The 19,981-nt window shown below is 40.1% G+C and overlaps 1 protein-coding gene across 3 annotated transcripts in view; it reads right to left on the minus strand.

Annotated features, from left to right (window-relative positions):
- The window catches only part of LOC108085948 (uncharacterized), a 47,714-nt gene that overhangs the window by 15,618 nt on the left and 12,115 nt on the right, over nucleotides 1-19,981 (minus strand). For all 3 annotated transcript variants that reach the window (XM_041777393.2, XM_041777392.2, XM_041777394.2), the window contains 2 exons: nucleotides 13,986-14,192; nucleotides 13,815-13,926 (listed from right to left, as the gene is read on the minus strand). In XM_041777393.2, coding sequence (XP_041633327.1) covers nucleotides 13,815-13,926; nucleotides 13,986-14,186 — 313 coding nt within the window. In that variant the 5' untranslated portion in view covers nucleotides 14,187-14,192. The remainder of the gene's footprint in view (nucleotides 1-13,814; nucleotides 13,927-13,985; nucleotides 14,193-19,981) is intronic.

Genomic DNA, 19,981 nt, shown 5'->3' on the forward strand with positions numbered 1-19,981 from the left:
TCACCATACCAGCTTATCAATTTGGCTTCAGGGAAAAGCATGGAACTATCGAGCAAGTTAACAGAATAACATCAGAAATTCGCACAGCCTTCGAGCATCGAGAATATTGCAGAGCGATATTTCTCGATGTTTTTCTAGCATTCGACCGCGTCTGGCTCAACGGCTTCATGCACAAAATTAAAACACTTTTGCCGGTATACATGCACATTACTTGAGTCATTAACATTATCCACTTTCGCTGACGACACTGCGATCCTCAGCCGTTCCAGATGCCCAGTCCGTGCAACAACCCAGCTCGCCAAACACTTCAAGGTAGTCGAGAAGTGGCTATCTGACTGGCGTATCAAAATAAATGAACCAAAGTGTAAGCACAGAACGTTCACTCTCAACAGATAAACATGCCCTCCACTCTACTTGAACAGCACGGAGATCCCCGAAGTCAACGTGGTAACGTACCTGGGCGTGCTCCTAGACAGACGCCTAACATGGCGAAGACATATCGAATGCAAAAAAACTTAATCTAAAACTAAAAGCCAGCAGCTTCCACTTGCTCATAAACTCCCGATCGCCCCTGTGTCTGGACTACAATGTCCTGTTCGACAACTCTACACTAAAGCCAATATGGACGTATGGCTTTGGGGAACGCGTGCAGCACCAATCTAGACATCATACAGCGCGCCCAATCAAAAATCCTGAGAACTATCACTAAGTCACCATGATATATTTCACAGGGATCTCGGCATTCTTGCAGTTAAGAACGAAATATAAAAAAAAGCGTCCTACAAGGAAAAACTCTCTGCCTATCCAAATCCTCTAGCAAGGGACTTGATTCCGGTTCCCAGCAGGAGCCGTCTACTACGTAACGACCTTCCAACCCAGCCATAATTAGTCAGGGCCATTTACTCTGTACCAGTCTACATGACTGCTAGTTAGGTAGTATTGTAAGATTTGATACACTTATTGTTACTCTCATAAATGAGAAAATTTAATAAATAAACGCAAAGCCTAAAAAAAAACAAAGAAAAAATGTATCGTTGCCATCAATCACTCAACGTTTTTATTATAAACAAAAAAAAGATCGAGTAAACCAGTATCAAGTTTTGAATTGATTTTTGTTTAGAAATAAGGATTTGTATAAAATATGACTTGTGTTTTGTGTGTAAGCCACCACAATTGGCAAATCAAGGATAGAAATAGTAGTAAAAGTTAGTAGCCGGAAATGGTGGCTGCAAATTCCCAGTGATTTCTGATCTTGAATGGTCCCTCCACGCTGCACTTGCCGCGCTTGCATATCCCCACCAGGTAGCTTTCCAGGGCACTAGTGTGCCGGTAGAACACCACCGCCATGACGTCCTCGATCAACTTGGCAGCCTCCATGGCGGTGAACTCTCTGTCGTTCGGCTTGCGATAGCAAATCATTGGTATACCCATGCGGGCCGGCCCAGTGGCCGCCACGAAATCCGCATAGAAGCCTCCGTAACGGGTTATGGTGGCCAGGTACGGCGTTCCGTCGTGCTGGATTCCGCCCACTACCGAGTCGAAGCTGAGCGGCTGCCCAGCCACCCGCCGGTTGTAGAGCTCGGTACTCAGCCAGTGGGTCAGCATGCTGGGCTTGAGTAGATTGGGCTGCCCGAAGCAAAAGTCCTGGATGATCATGGTCTCGATGTGGGTCTTGGCGATTATGAAGTCGGCATAGTCGCCGCTGCCGCCGAACACAATGTTCTCATTCATCTTAAACATACGCTGAGATTCCTGGAAGGCCTTCTCGGAGCCATAGGACACAAGGGTGTCCGTGGCCATCATGACACCTTTGTCGAAGCGAATTCCCAGCACCGCTAGGCCCGAGGTGACGCCCACAACGTTGTAGATGGGCTTGCGCCAGCGGTCGCTATTGATGGAAAAAAGAGGAATCAAGTGGAGCTTCCTGTTCATCTTGATGTAAATATTTCTGATACTGAAGTGGCAGGAGGGGGAGTAGAATCAGCCGGTCTCCTTTGATTCTCTGATTTATTTAGTGTGAAAAAAAAAGGAAGCTAACACCGGCATGCCTTGCAGATATAATTTTATTACATTTTACCAGGGACCGTAAATAATTATTATGAGTTTAAAAAAATTGACGCCCAAAACAGTCTCCAAAAAAATTGGAAAAAATTGTCATAAGTTAAATTTTCATGGCGAATTCAAAAACAAGATAAATGTTTTTTTTTTCAATTTTTGTATAAAAATTACGCAATAACTTTTATTTTCAATTTTATACCCTTGCAGGGTATTATAATTTCAGTCAGAAGTTTGCAACGCAGTGAAGGAGACGTTTCCGACCCTATAAAGTATATATATTCTTGATCAGCATCAACAGCCGAGTCGATCTAGCCATGTCCGTCTGTCCGTCTGTCCATCTGTCCGTCTGTCCGTCTGTCTGTTTCTACGCAAACTAGTCCCTCAGTTTTAACGCTATCTGAATGAAACTTTGCATATAGTCTTCTATATGCTCTCACTGCTATATATGTCGGAACGGGCCGGATCGGACGACTATATCATATAGCTGCCATACAAATGTTCGATATATTTGTAGAAAAAAATTATAACTTTGTTGTTTTTCAACATTTTTGCACCATTTTTTAGATATGGCCATTTTTTATTATTTCAGAATTTTGGTAAAAATTTTATGAAAATCGGTCGACTATATGATATAGCTGCCATAGGAACGGTCGAGAAATAAATAGATAAAAAATTATAGTTTCGTTGTTTTTCAACGTATGTTTATCTACTCTGAGATATAAGCTTTTTTTATTATTCTAGAATTATGATATAAATTTTATAAAAATCGGACAACTATATCATATAGCTGCCATATAAACCGATCGGTAGATGTAGAGAAAATGTAAAACTGGGAATGTAAAACTGTAACTTTCAAACTGTAAACATAATAAGTATAGGTAAAATGTAATGAAACTCTGTTTGGTGAGTGTTTTCAGAATTTAAATCTATAATATAAACATCGAAACCAATCTGCAAGGGTATACAAACTTCGGCGTGCCGAAGTTAGCTTCCTTTCTTGTTTATTATATAAATTGAAAAATAAGAATTATTCGATAACTTTTATTTTAAAAATTGAAAATAAAGATTGAATCTATATATCTTTTGATCCGTAGAAGCCAGATCCAATATATATGTATATATATGATCTACACATCAATACCTTTCAGATGGTATATAATAAATATGTATATATATATATATATATATTGGATCTGGCTTCTAAAAAAAATTGTGAAATAACTTTTATTTGGTAATTTTTTGCTTTTTTAATTATAACCGTTACAGTCCCTGCATTTTACCTATGTTTTTTATTTTTACAGTTTGATAGTTACAGTTTTACATTCCCAGCTGAACATTTTCTCGACATCTACCGATCGTTTCTATGGCAGCTATATGATATAGTTGTCCGATTTTCATAAAATTTATACCAAAATTCTGAAATAATAAAATAAGCTCATATCTCAGAGTAGATGTAGATTTGTATGGCAGCTATATGATATAGTTCCGACATATATAGCAGTGAATGTTTATAGAAGACTATATGCAAAGTTTCATTTAGATAGCTTTAAAACTGAGGGACTAGTTTGCGTAGAACGTAGACGGACGGACAGACGGACATGGTTAGATCGACTCGGCTGTTGATGCTGATCACGAATATATACACTTTATAGAGTCGGAAATGTCTCCTTCACTGCGTTGCAAACTTCTGCCTAAAATTATAAAACCTTGCAAGGGTATAAGTAAAATAATTTAATTTAAGCTTGGTTCTGTTAAAGTTTTCCCATAAGTAATTCCCAATCTTTTTGGGACCATTCACCTCTCCACTTTGCAGATTTCATTAAAATGCGGATCTTGAGAAATTTTCACTTCAAATAACTTAACGCTCGAGAATTTGCAGCCCCCTAGAACCCCCCTCCGCTTACCATGGCCCTTAAACACGCTCTCACTTATCGGGTAGCTACAATCATTTAAAATTTTATTACTGAGCGGCTCTTTAATCAAATCAACTTACCATCCAAGCCTGTTCAGATCCAACTTTCTGGTCTCAATCCCACCACGCCCAATCCACCAAGCTATGCAATATTTCGAAACAAGCGCCTTCCAGACCCGGGCTGTGGCAAGAAACTTCAGCTTATGTGCTTCAGCAGCAGGCCGGGAAATTGTCCTCATATCCGATTCCATGAGATCTGCTTAGGGAACTTCCTGACATCCCCCTAGCGGACCCGAAGTTTTTCGAGAGCTCCGAAATCGACGTCTTGCTATGAGCGGACATTCTTCCGTTGGTGCTCCTGCGTGGCTCAAAGAGCAACATTTTTGCACAGGAGACGATTTTCGGATGGGTACCCACAGGCCGAGCGGCGATCTGTGTTCCCTACCCGAATCTCCATGATGTCGACACTTGGCATAAAGTCCAAAATTTCCCCATTTCTTTTTTTTTTTATTCCGTTTAAAAAATGTTGCACCATTATAAAAATAATTTTTTTGCCATCCCTGGCTTTGTGGTAGCCTTTTAAAGTCAGCACATCGTGCTAGGTTATGTGCTACTAACTTTTTCTCTTCCACGTGGCTAAAGTTTGTTCATTTATAATTATTAAAATACAGAGCATATTTTTAATCTGAACTTTGGAAAATATTCATCAATGTATGTAGCATACTGTTCATTGCAATGGTTCTTCGGACAAATTCCTTGCCACTCGCAGTTCGGAAGCACTGATGCCAACTTTTCTCTCCGTCATACTCAGACGCACTCGAAGTATGCAATCCAACCGTTTCCGAGTCTGCAGCGGGAACCATCCGCTACGAAAATGTCGTCGAAGGGTCCGGGCCGTCCTTGCCAACCGTTTTTGCCCCAGCTGTTTGGCCCACGAGCTCTCCGACGAAGCGAGTCGGTGCTGTGATCGTTGTAAAACGCATAGCCAGGTTCCCCACACGCTCCTGCATATCTACGAACGCGCCAGGCGGTACGCTATTCGCGTAGCACCTCTCCCAATCCATAGCGCTCTTCAGCCGCTCTTCTGCCCTCGTCCGCCAATCCTCGGCACCCGTCGTCAGCCGCTCCTCGGCCCTCGTCCGTCGTTCGTCGACCCCTCATCCTAGACAATTCTCCGAATGAGGCAATTCTTCATGAGGCAAACTCACTTGGAGTTTCAGTCGTTGGCTGCCGGCTTCAAGGATTTATCAAATCGTTTCCAGAAGACGGAATACTATTTGAAACCACTTAAACTGCTAAGTGACTCCTCAAATAAAAAAAAGGTGCAACCTTTCTGAAATTGTCGATCCCGTAGCCGTCGATAATGGCTCCGGTGAAGATGCTGCATCGATCCCAATTTCTGGACTGGCTGATCTCGTCATGCCGTTGGATCAGAAGCCTGTCAACTTTGACCAGGCATCCACGTCGCACGCTGCTGTTTCTGCTGAAGATGCTGTACCGGTCCCCATTTCTGGACTGGGCGAATTCGCTATGCCCTCGGTTTAGCGGCTTGTCAATGTCGACAAGGCGTCGTTGGTGTTCCTCGGGCGGTCCCTATTTCAGCGCCGGCTTTTACTAGAAACGCCCCCCAAAAGTCTACATCTGCTGGAGTTTCCCAACGTAGACCAGTGCCTTTAGCTGGATTTACTTCTATAAAGCTGTTGTTTGTTTCCCGCCTTAATCCAGGTGCTTACGAAAACGATGTTGAGGGCCATTTTAGCAACAAATTGAATGTTTCTGGTACCGAAATTTGATTCTTCCATATGCTCGCGGGCTTATAACTAGGCCTCCAAAAAACTAATGTATTCTTTTGTTCTACACTATAAGAATGATAGTAGTTTACTTGGAAAACTCAGTAGACTGCACGACAATAGTGTCTCCTTCGATGCAAAATTGTTTTTACAGAAACATGGCTCAACTCCTCTGTGTCTGACTGTGAAATTTTTTCAGGGAACTGTACTGTCTATAAACGTGATTATTATATCTATGTTTCATGCTCGTATATTCCACCCAGGTCCAGTGTAACGTCTATAGACATTCTTCCCTCGGAGTTAGTGACCACCTTATTGTCATGGGTGATTTCAATCTGCCCTCCATTTCTTGGATGCCCTTACCGGATTCTAATCTTCTTGTTTGCACCTCACCCCACGATTTAATTCATGGTCTCATTGATCTCTCATTGGGACAATTAAATTTCGTTTGGAACTGAAGTAAAAATATGTTAGACCTTATATTTGTCTCTGAGTTTGCCAATGCCTACGTCACTAGAATTTACCCTCTTTCTAGTCCCGAAGCAGCCTATCAGCCCACTTTGACATCCAGCTTGGACCCCATTACTATCGTGTCCTAAAGTTGAGCCTGCAACGTTTTGTTGCTTGCCAGCTCCACGCAGGCGATAAAGATCTACGCAACATATAGGCATAGTGTAGTGGCTTTCATCGGCTTCAGCTTTTATAGACTGCTTTAGGTAGAAAAATGTGAACAAAATGAACAACTGGCAGGTAGCGATTTACATGTACAAGCCCAAACCAAACAGTCGTTTTCTTAGTTTCGTTAACAGTTTATAAATGTATCTAGCAATTAAAGAAGAAGCTTTGACCATTGATTTTATGGTTTTTGTGTAATATTTCCTGAAAGTCGATCAATTTATGTACAGGGTGCGCCATTTTTTATGTCGGTATGTAAACATTGAATATCTTTGAAAATAAACAACCGATTTTCAGGTATGAGATATTTTTATTTAATTTGGTTCTTTAGAATTTCTACAGACTAATTTTTGAAAACAATATCAATTAAGTGGCTGATTTTATTGGACACACAAAATGTGCCCTTTTTGCTGCATTTCCATTACTTTTTCTAGCATCTCAGGTGGTATAGCGATGATTTCTGCACGAATATTAGCCATGATCTCGTCAATGGTTTGAGGCTTGCTGACGTAAATAAATATCCCCATAAAAAGATGTCCGGAGGTGTGAAATCTGGAAATCTGGGTCCAATCAGTTTAGCCTTTATTGAGTTTTTTGAGTCAACACAACTGAACGACTATTTTCAATGTAAGCGTCATTATTTCAGCGCGTTCTTTTCGAGTAAAGCGATCCATGGTTAAAATTCTGCTGAAGTGAGCTTTTCTACAGTGGTCTACTCAACTTAATTGGTTCACTAAAGACAAAGTTATTCGATATTTAAATACCGTCATAAAAGATGGCGCACCCTGTAGTAGATAGGGTAAAAAAGGCCACCATAGCGCTATATGCATCCAAGAAGATGCTTAGCAGCACATGGGGCCTCTCATCCGCTCTAATGCATTGGGTCTACATATCGGTTGTGCGTCCGACTCTGCTGTATGGAGTCTTAGTGTGGTGGCAAGCCATAGAGAAGTAAACGTATAAGCTTATGGAGAGAACCCAGCGGCAGGCACTGCTCTGAATATCAGGGGCGCTGAGGTCAACCCCCACCAAAGCACTCGAAACCGTAATCGGTATATATCCCCTAGATATCCAAGCGCAACTGGCAGCAGGAAAGGCGGCACAACGTCTGGTTGCATCAGGAAACTGGTCGCTACAAAGATTCGGGCACAGTTCAATTGGTCGAGACATGAGCAGTACATATGACTACATGATACCCAGAACGTGCCCGGATGTAAACACAAAAGTATTCATGGGACCAAATGACTGGAAGTCAGGCCAAGACCATGCTTAATACCTCAATATATACACCGACGGCTCCAAGATGGATGGAGGAGTTGGAGCGGGCATATACTGTTTAGACCCTGATATGAGGCTGTCGTATAAGCTACCAAGCTACTGCAGTATATTCCAGGCGGAAGTATTCGCCATCAGGAAAGCAGCAGAGCTTGCGCAGAGCATAAACCGCCCACATGAGGCGGTCAATTTGTTCGTAGACAGTCAAGCGGCGATAAGATCCATGCAATCATCAGCGGTCAGTTCCAAAAATGTACTGGCAAGCAGGGAGTCACTAGATAGCCTGAGCACGACTAAGACAGTGAGGATCTACTGGGTTGCCAGCCACCAAGGCATAGACGGTAACAAAACCGCGGACGAACTTGCAAAGAAAGGCGTCGGACTGGCAAGTGAAAGCAGAAAACGTTCCTTTCTCGCTAAGAACGCTCCAAACCGAGCTAGAGAGGCGGGCTGACGCAAGCGCAAAAAGCAGGTGGAGGAGTAATTTCACAACCTGCAGAATATCAGGCAACTGAAACCTTGTAGCATATCATTTGGAAATGACCGGCCATAACGAGGGCTAGGATGAGATACCTAGGCTCTCCGGTTCTGGCATCGCTGGAAGATGCCTCCAGGAGGAAGCCATTCCAACTCCTTGCCTTTGCGAAAAATACCTTGAACTTCAAGGATTTCGAAACTCGCATAAAAAGTCTCTAGGTCATTCCAGAAATTTCCCGGACACCTAAGGGCCATATTGGCCTATACGTGGCCCCATGAGGGCAGTCCGGTTTAACCTAACCTAATCTAACCTGGTGCATGAAGGATAAAATGTCCTTCTCAACATCCCGACAGGCATGGCAACAGTTATGTAAACCATTTTCCCAGAAATTAAATCTGCGATACGGCCCGTTAAGTCAAGACATTTAGCGTTTTCGACCGCATCCCAAAGCCAGCAATAAAGGCTTGGCTGTGCTTTTAAGACATTATCACAAACCTTCGACTAAAGTGCACAGATAAATAAACAGTGCCAAAAAAACGAGAGAGCGGGAGAGTAGGCGTGGGAGAGCAGAGAAGAACGAGAACTTAGAACCGCTTAAGTGCAGCTATAAGCAATGTCAAAAGCTAAACGGGACAACACAAAAAGGAGACAAGAAAACGAAAAACTAAAAGTGTTTATAAAATATATATTAATTAAATACTGAAAGACACATGTACGGGCAAATATTAACGCTGGACCCCGGTAGTTTTAAATGCAAAACAATCACAAAAATTCGGAGCGCAAAACAAAAACACGACCGTTTGCTATGAAAGTCGAAGACGAATTCGACTTATGACTTAGAATAGGAATGATTGGCAGAAGAAAAATTAAAGCTTTGAATGTGTTAGCATTTAGTATTTAGCATTTGTTAGCATTTAGTATTTCTACCATTAGCATTTAGTACTTAGTATTTATGTTTCAGTTCCGTTGTTCCAATTAATACAATGTTAATATATAAGGTTAGGATTAATGGAGAAAGAGGATACGGTCACTCTACAAAATAGAAGAAATCAAATGAAACTCGACGTCAACATCTTCAGAAGTGGGATCATGATACAATCATAGTAGGTAGTCTATTCGGCAGTCAAAGCACTCGGGTTTTGCTTCAGTGCTTGTTCGGCTTTTGTGTTGAAAGGTTGGCTACGGACAATTTTTTTTACAAATTAACCCTTGTGCAACATGATTTTTTGCCACGTGTGCCGTAAACACGTCGATGGCGTGAAATTTATTAGGGCACCAAAATGTCTAGAAAAACGAGCGGTATGGGAGGAATCGTTGGGGTGCAAGCTAGGAGATTACTCCAAAATTTATGAAACGCATTTTCGAGAAATGCACTGGAAATTGACGCCAAATAGAGGGCATCAATTAAAAAAAAGGCGTTTGAACGAAGATGCTGTTCCACAAATAACTCCGGAACTCGACTTTCCAAAAACATTTTATTTTAAGATTAGAATATATTTTAGGATTAACAACTTGAACAAAATACTGTCAACACAAAAACAAAAACAACGACTCATTTCCAACTCTAAACTGTTAAAAATTAAATTATAAAAAAAATTCAACTCTTTTTATTTTAAAAAGAAACTTAAAGCCCCATACTCCACATACGGGTTAATCAACACATCCTAATGTCGTTTCGCTCGCACTTACTAGATTAGACCCTCTCACTCGCACTCATTGCTATGATTGTAGAGGGACCGAAATTTTCCGAGTAGACTACCTACTATGATTGTATCATGAGTGGGATAACAACCGTTTTACACAAGCACCTACACTAATATTTCGTGTTATCCGAGAAATATACAATTTTCTCATAATTAAATTTGGAGTACCACGCCAACTGGAAATGGATAAGTCAAAGATTGTGGAGTGGCTAAAGGCCAACGAAATCGAGTTCCAACAAGCGCAACACTCAGACAAAGGCGTAAGCTTGCTTCAGATGCCGGTTGCCAAGACGTTTATGAGGGTCCTGAAACCATATCGGAGGAAGAAGACACCAAAATGGAACTCATGAGCCAGGGGACCGCGAGCGAACATGTCGAGCACACATTGGAAGAAAAAGACGAAGCCCTTGACGCCGCAATAAGAGCAGCTAAGAAGAAGAAAATAGTCGCCGGATTGATGCAAAATGACAATAATGTGACTGATGACGTCCAAATGGTAAAGCAGCTCATGGTTCCGTTCTCTGCTACTGAAAACGAAGAAGCACTTCAGTGGATCTTGGATTTTGAAAGAGCTTGGAGATGTGTAAATGATGACGCAACTTTTCAATTACGTTGTTTTCGTATGCTGATGAAACCAGGGACTGATGCCGACTTATTTCTGCGTGTCGACCGATCGAATACGTATGGCGAATTCGAGGAAAATTTTGTGACAACATTTGGCCGCGGCAATTCAACAGCCGATATAGTATTGTTGTTGAAGGAAACCATTTTTAACCCTGGCAAGAACACCGTCATAGGTTACATTCTTAAAATGGAGGAAATTGCGCTGCGTGCTAATATTGATGAAAAACTAACCATACAATTCATCATCGATGGTTTTCGCGATCGTTCAGCCAATATCGCACTGTTGTACTCGGCAACCACAATCGAACAACTAAAAGAAATGGCACGAAAATATGCGAATCTACGGAAAAATTCCCAAAATGTGTCCTATCGCACAGGAGGCACTATCGCTGGAGGGAGCCGAAACCTGATACGCTGCTTTAATTGTTCGGCACATGGACACTACGCTTCGTCTTGTACTGCGCCGAAGCGCGAGAGAGGATCCTGTTTCCGCTGTGGATCCCTTCAGCACATGTTAAAGGACTGCCAGAAGCCAGCAACTACCGCAGTAGTCAACCCGTCGTATGGAGGTAAGCCCAGTACCCATGACACTCAGGGTGCTGCAGGTCAACCTCCATAAGAGCAAGGTCGCGTCGGCGGAACTCCTTATAGCCATGGAGCAAGGATCCGCCGACATAGCTTTGGTCCACGAGCCATGGATCGCCTCTGGCAATGCCATCGCTGGACGCAGGAATAGAACGGGCGTAATTGTATGGAAGGGGCTACACGCTAACTTTAGGTCACATTACAGCTCTGTTGACCTGACCGCGGTGATGCTAGGGAGCGGAAAAAAGCTCCTTGTGGTGGCTTCATGCTACATGCCACACGACAGGACGGCCCCACCAGAAGAACTTAGGAGCATGTTAGAAGCCAGCCGGAAGGACCAGAAACTGCTCGTGGGTGCAGACGCCAACCCATACCACTGTGTATTGGGGAGCCCCGACATAAACGACAGAGGTGAGTCACTCAGTATTTATACTCTCAACCAACCTAAGTATAGCCAGCGTAGGGAGGAACACACCTTGGGATCTACCTTCTCAAACGTGCTAGATCTTACTTACTTACAAGGTACTTTGGTATCAGAATGGAGAGTCCTTGAGAGACCATCCTTCTCAGATCATAAGTACATACGGTTCCAATACGCATTCGAACACTCTCCAAAACAATCAATCTTCAAGAACCTTTACATATAGTCTTCTATATACTTCCACTGCTATATATGTCGGAACGGGTCGGACAACTATATCATATAGCTGCCATACAAATGTTCGATACATTTTTAGAAAGAAAATTATAACTTGGCTGTTTTTCAAAATTTTTGCATCATTTTTGATATATGGCCATTTTATATTATTTATTTAATTTTATGAAAATCGGTCGACTGTATCATATAGCTGCCATAGGATCGGGAAGTTAATAGAAAAAATTATAACTTCGTTGTTTTTCAACGTATTTTTTTATTTAGAAGTTGTGGACTGTGATTGTAGTATGCACAGCCTAAACAGTTTATTAACTATTAATTTTACTCCCACATAGGCCGCTTCACACATCTTTCTTTACTTTTTAGAAGCACAGCCTATCGATCAGCTGTAATCAGATGTCAGACGCGGATGCAAGCTCTGTGGGAACACGAGTTTCACATTTGCGAAAAATCCCAACTGTTTCACACGAATGCACTGAGTGTGATGACAGTATTAGTGTAAATAAATTCAAGCGGGAACGAAGCAAAATAAAAGGAATTAGGAAGTTATCAGAATTGGAATTTGTTCTGTTGCTTATGGCATTTATTTAAACATAGACTTTTGGCTTTCGGAACTCGCAGAAAATTAATTATTATAATCATACAGAGAAGAGAACTGCACTTCGAAACCTAACTGTATGACCGGAAGAAATATTGGAATTGTCACTTATCTTATGTGATGTTAGCAACCGGAGCTGCTGAGCATAGATTATCCGGTTCTGTAGGAATAATGTTTGCAGCTTTATAGAATAGATTCACTTGACAAGTAAAATAATAAGACGGGATCTTTTTCGGGATTTGGGACACGTGCGTCGGAATGTTAATTGATTCGTTTGTAAATTGATACAATTTACACGAAACAAAACTATAAATAGGGAAAGGGGATTGAAAGCTCAGAGAGAGAAGGAGAGAGAGCGTACAATAAATTTACAGGTTGGTAACTGGATCACACTGTCTCTTGAACAACAAACAAACAATTACTATTATAAGCAAATTATATTTAATCTTTACAAAAATAAAGAAACTCGAACTAAAATGGTTTGAAATTATAATAATGGGTAAAAGTATAAAAATATATACACATAATAAAAATATTGTATTCATGCTTGCTTATGTTATTACTTACTACGATTATCACTGATATATATATGATTGAATATAACTTACTCTAATTATTACTTACAATTCACTTTATTAATATTCTATTGGGATAAAGTAATCATAAGCTAGGATAAACGAAAACGAACGAAGGGAGATTTAAATATAACAAAGACGCGGGAAATCGAAAGAGGGAACACGCCAGCCCTGAAATACGGGCGTACCATAGCCATACGGCAACGCCGGCGGAGGACAGGGGCTCCAGCCCTGAACAGTTACGATTATAATCGAATCCCAGCAGTTGGCAACCCCCTAACCTGTCAAGAATCGATATATAGGCGACACGCAGCACATTCCCGGTCACTTCTTAAGAGCAGCTCAACCGACAACACCTGAGTAAGTCTGAAAGTATCTAGAACTAACATGTAGGAGCAGAGTAAGGCCCTTGTAGCCGAACTCTTGATAGGGTGAGCATAGATGGACCAAGGTTAAGTAGTACAGGGTAGCAAGAATAGTCACTGGCCAAGGTTAAGCTCTTACTAGTCGAGTAAGGTTCTAGCATCCGAACAGCACGAAGTAGCATAGACCTGGATCGTCGAGCAAGGTTGGTGTAACTGAGCTCGTACAGAGTAACAAGGACAGGCCTCGCAGACATCATAGAAACGAATAAAACAGAATTAGCAAAACTTTAATTATTTCTCTTTTAACTTGCACCTTCAGGAAGTGGTGGGGTCCGGAAATATAACAATTGTTGTAGAGCCTTGACCTCGGCAAGCTACGCAGTCTAACCCCAAAAGGGGAACGTTACAAAATAAAAGCTCACACATATACTTAAATAATAAATACAAAATTCAAATAAAAAAAGAATAAAAGTAAACAGTGATCGTTTGAAATGATTCAGTATGTTATATATGTTACTTACTAAATACATTCCAGGACATCGCTTCATCAGGTATAATACCAGCCCCGCAAAGGAAAACTCCAAATACAATGAAAACAATCCCAATATGCAACATTCCAATACTTGTGACTACCTGTATTCAAATGATATATAAAATTATCAATTAATTAATTATTACTTTTGAATTGTAACCTGGCTATCTAGCATTCCGGGTTTTGCAGCATGGTGAGGATGATTATATTTTCGTCTAATAGATCCTGTTGGGGAGTGGAATGTTTCCCCACTCTCAGAGCTTTGCGTACTATATCGTCTTTCTCTAGCTCTTTTCTGTTCATCTCGTCGTTTTCGTTGTCGTTTAATCGCCATAGCGGAATGTATGCCCACCGAATGCATTTTTCCCTAAAAAATAATATGTTTTTTAGTATGGGAACTGATCAAGCAAACTAAATTTTGTAGACCAACTATATACATTTACTTAATATAATTTAATTTTAAAAGTGCGGGAATAGCTACATATAGCTACATATATATACAGGGTGCGCCATCTTTTATGTCGGTATTTAAATATCGAATAACTTTGTCTTTAGTGAACCAATTAAGTTGAGTAGACCACTGTAGAAAAGCTCACTTCAGCAGAATTTTAACCATGGATCGCTTTACTCGAAAAGAACGCGCTGAAATAGTGACGCTTTACATTGAAAATAGTCGTTCAGTAGTGTTGACTCAAAAAACTCAATAAAGGCTAAACTGATTGGACCCAGATTTTCAGATTTTACACCTCCGGACATCTTTTTATGGGGATATTTGTTTACGTCAGCAAGCCTCAAACCATTGACGAGATCATGGCTACTAATATTCGTGCAGAAATCATCGCTATACCACCTGAGATGCTAGAAAAAGTAATTGAAATGCATCAAAAAGGGCACATTTTGTGTGTCCAATAATTCAGCAGTTTCTTTCAGCAGTGAGATACGACAGCAGAAAGAACACAAACGAAAGCTTAAAAGTAAAAAGCAGACAAGACGCAAAACTTGCAATAGTCAAAAATCTTTCCAAAAAGCTCTATCGTGGACCGATGCGACGAATAAAACTAGAATTACGCGCTTGCAAAGACACCTAGTGAAAATACCGCAAGACTTTTTTGACAACCTTATATATATATGTATATGAGCATGTAAGCATCTGAACTCTAAACAACTAAACTATAACAACGACCAATATTGACAAATCAGTGACAAAGGCCCCAGCGTCAAATTCAATGGTAAAAAATCCGTAAGTTCCGATTAGCAACAAGCGGTTCCGGCCATACAAACTGGCATGGATTGCTACATCCAGATTAACCGTAAGCTCAGCCCTCAGAACACGGTTGGTAACAAACCTAAGATCAACCGTATCATCAAAAGCTAAGACCCAACAAACGCCAACAGATTTTCCCCCCTAGCAGCTGATGAGAATAACCAAGCAGAGCCAGAGCAGGAGACTCAAAAACAGCCTCCCTCCCATATTTATATTAAGGAGAAAAGTTCAGACGCCCTGGTTAACAAAATTGTTGCGCTGGTCGGGGACGAAAATTTTCATGTTGTTCAGCGTACGAAACTAAAGTTCAAACCAAATCATCCAAGCTGTGTCTAAATACCTGAGGGAAACAAAAAAAAATTTTACACCACACTTTTACTAACTAAAAAACAGCAAGGGACTGCAAGAAGTACTAAAATGAATTAAACCTGACGTCGCCCACTCTGAGATACTAGAAGCTCTTTAAGGCAAGGGTTTCATTGCATCATCAATAAAAACAAAAAGTCGAACCATTTTTCAAGGTCAAACATGAGCCAAATAGTAAAGCGTAAAGAAAAATTAAGTTCAACCGATCTACAAGTTGTAGTTATTATTGCATCGAAGGATCGCCGTGGAAGAACCACGCAAACATTACCAAGTGTATGGAGACACCGGGACATATTGCAATTCGGTCAGGCTGTGTAGTCTGTGAAGACTTTCACAACTCCGCTCACTGTCCTGGTAACAAAGAAGACCGCAATACGAAAAAAAAAAAAAATTGAAAACTATGGGGGAAATCATAATCACGACAGCTACGCGCCAACAAAATACACAAAATGTGTGTTATAATTCCAAAACTACGCCAGACATATTTTTTCCCAACGCAACCAGATCTTCTTTCGGTCCGCTAAATACCACCAAGGGCATCTCCTACGCCGAAGCTCAACGAATAGGTTTGGAAAATCCACTCCCCTCAAACTCAGAAAAGGCTCTGCATGTCCTAGGGCACCAACAAATCAATTTGGAATCTATGATGTTTGCATAAAAGAAACAAACAATCATGCAAACTCTTGTCCAGATCCAGAATATGCCAACGGCGCGCCGTCTCACTGCATAGACTTGGAATATTCCTGAAAGTAAACCACATAGACGCCATTATACTGGTTGAAAAGGACCTCACAAGCAGATACAACTTTCATATAAGAGGTTACACCTTCCACCGCGCAGATCGTACGGATTCCCACCGCGGGATGGGCATCCTTATCAGAGAACGCATCAAACACTATTTTCAGCAACGGTTTGTCACAAATTACTTGCAAGCTACATCCATAAAGGTGCAGTCAGGTAACGGCAACTGCCCACCTCGCCTAACAATCTTTGAAGGACAATTCATGGATTTCTACAACTCACTTGGAGATCGTTACATAACTGCATAGATAACAACGCCAAGCTGCGCATTTTGGATCCTCGTAACTCCCAAAGAAAGACAATTGAATAACGCTCTCATAAATGTGAGAAATAAAGTGGACTGGATCTATCGTGTTTGTATAATATTATACAAACATATATAAGTCGACCAATTTACCCATTTTTTTAGTGTGATGCAAATAACCAAACAAATAACCAAACTTTGAATGCTTATATCTTTTACAAAACAAAAAATCCTACAATTATTTTGATTGCAAAATCACAAAAATACCAAAAAAATTAAATAGATATATACTTTTTTTATTAAAAAATAATATTGCAGTTAAAAAAACTAACAATAAAAAAATTTTTTAAATTACAAACGGTCTTTATTGCTAATCACAGCAATTTATTAACTAAAGGCAAAAAATTTCATGAATATGTCAATTAAAAGATTTAAAGAACAAAGACTATTTATGAAATTAATAGAACAGGGTAATACTTACATAAATGAAAACACAAATATATTTACGCAAACGTTTTTTTTTTACTTCAAATTTTTGCACTGAAAAAGTGATATGTTGTGAAATGCCTTTGAAAATTAAACTTTCTTTTATTTACTAATACGTTAAAGCAAACAATTGGGGCTCACAAATGCAATTTTCACCAAAAAAGAAATTAGTTTCTGCAATATCAAACATCTTGCCTGCAACGCAAAATACAACTGGTTTTTCGCTATGTACATTTTTCGACGATCCAACAATAGTTTACATTCGGACAAGCGAGGTAAGGGCGAAGCCTATGAAAGTGTTGTTGCCGAAATCAACGAAGACGGCTAGAGTAGAGAGAGAGTAGAGAGTGGGATAAATTTCTGCTGCAGGCTGTGCATTGTTTTTGTTACCGCAAAATGTCCATCTGAATGCTTCCATATGCTTGTACAAAACATCTCCTTTCAGCTTATATTCTTGGCATGGTCCTTTCTCCAGGATACATATGACTGTCATTAATGAACTCGTTCATTCGTTGTGCATTCTTAAGACGGGCTGATATTTCTGTTCCCACAAGCAGAATATTTGGAAATCGGCTTAAGCAGTCAACATGTTTCATCCAAACAGCGCTACGTATTTCACTGCAAAGGAATAATCCTGTAAGAAGAAAATCCATTGAGCAACCTCATGAGGAACATCTTTCTTCTTGATAGTTTGAGTAAACGTCGCCCAATCAGTTACCATTACGAAATATGCTGCTTTAACCTCAAGAATATAACTGTGTCGTTTGGAATTGATTTCTACTTGCTCCAGAAAAATATTGGGTGAAGATTCTCCCCAAACCGCTGCAGCGCGTCGATGCGTCTGTGTGTAGTTCCGTGTGTGCATTCTGCGAATAGATGCGAAGAACTGGGTCTTGGCAAAGGCTAGCCTTTAAATGATTAAATGCTTTCAGCTCCTCGGTGTCCATCCTCAATTCGGCATCCTTTTTCAGCAGGTTTGTTAATGGTCGTGCTATGTGTGCGTATCATTTTATGAACTTGCGAAAGAAACCAGTCAGACCTAAGAACGACTGCTTTAACATTTGACGGGACAGCAAATTACTTCACTGCTCGAGTTTTTTCGAAGCCGGGCCAAATCATTCCGTTTTCCACTGTATGTTTAAGGAAATCAATCTTGCTTTCAAGGAAACGGCACTTTTTCCATTTTATAATTAATGAAAAACGAGCAGCAGGACTAATTTCAAGCACTCGTCTGCTGTCATACCGTATATTAATATGTCATCCATATAGATTTGCATAACATCTCGGAAAACAAGATCTTGGAAAACGGCGTTTATAAAGCGTATGAACGCTGGTGAGTTTGTGAATCCAACGGGCGTCTTATTGAATTCGAACAGGCCTTCCTTCGTTATAAAAGCTTTATATTTTCGGCTCTTCTCTTCTACCGGAACGTGGAAAAAACTGTTTTCTAAATCCATTACAACAAACAGCTTCGCTGCCTGCAGCTTTTCGAGGACATCATCCATAAGCGGCACGGGAAAGCAGTCTTTTAAAACCATTGCATTGAGTTGACGAAATTCAACGCAGACTCTGTTGGATCCATCCTTCTTTTTGACGATGACGACTCTGCTGGCAAAATTCGACGTGGACTGCGTACTATTCCGCTTTGCAGCCATTCCGCAACTTGATCGCGGATCGCTTCGCATTCAACCATAGAGTACCGGCTGGGTTGCTGTTTAAATGGTATACTCTTCTTGGCCGCAGCGGGCGATTCCGGCTTATAAGTTATAACCATGGATCGTATCACTGGTTCGAACGGCGGAGGAGTATGGATTTCAATATCGGCTTTGACAACATTATCTATACTTAGCTCATTGTGCGCCTCTTGCTCCAGCGGAGTAACCTTCTGAGAAAAGTGAAAGCCATCCTAATCCAAAACGACGCATAATTTGGACATAAAATCGTAGCCCAAAAGACCGTTGTACTACAGTTTGTCCGGCACCACGAAGAATTTCTGCTGAACTTTTATGTTACACAGGTACACAGCCAAAAATTTCCACGAACCATTTCAAGTTTTCCATGATATTTGGGTGCTCCTGAGTAAAAGTCCCATACAAAATTATTTTCCATCACCTACAGGTTCCGCGGTATACCTAAGAATACAAAAAACCTATGTTTGCCGACATTTTGAATTACGTGGCCTATATAATTGGACTTACCTTTATTATTTTTGGTAGGACCTACTCTCAATACATCACGGCACTACTAAAAAATAGTCCCAATCGTGGACCATTGCCCATGTCTTTGGAATTCGACGCCAAAGTTGAAACTTCAAAAATTTTCAACATTTCTGTGATGAAAAAACAATTCTGAGAATTAAATCTTATATGGAACTAATTTTAAATATTCATTGAATCTATTGTTCATTGTATTCTTTAATTTCGGTTTAAAGCGTTTTCATGAGGACATTTTATTGGATTTATTAAACGAATAAAACAGCTTTTTTGGTTTGATTATCTACTACTATTTGCTGTCAAATTTTAAATAAGTCAAGGCAACCTATAAAATAGTAGTAGATATGTTTCTTTTTATATATAATATAAATTTAGTTTTATATTAAATAAAAATTTATTCCGAACATAACATTTTTAAGACAGCTTAGTAGCCAGCGATAATCCTTACATATTTAAGTTTAGTCAAAAAGAAAAAATGTATATTATATATAAAAAGAAACATATCTACTACTATTTTATAGGTTGCCTTGACTTATTTAAAATTTGACAGCAAATAGTAGTAGATAATCAAACCAAAAAAGCTGTTTTATTCGTTTAATAAATCCAATAAAATGTCCTCATGAAAACGCTTTAAACCGAAATTAAAGAATACAATGAACAATAGATTCAATGAATATTTAAAATTAGTTCCATATAAGATTTAATTCTCAGAATTGTTTTTTCATCACAGAAATGTTGAAAATTTTGGGAGTTTCAACTTTGGCGTCGAATTCCAAAGACAT

Source organism: Drosophila kikkawai, chromosome 2R (assembly GCF_030179895.1).
Source record: "Drosophila kikkawai strain 14028-0561.14 chromosome 2R, DkikHiC1v2, whole genome shotgun sequence".
Classification (NCBI taxonomy): Eukaryota; Metazoa; Arthropoda; class Insecta; order Diptera; family Drosophilidae; genus Drosophila; species Drosophila kikkawai.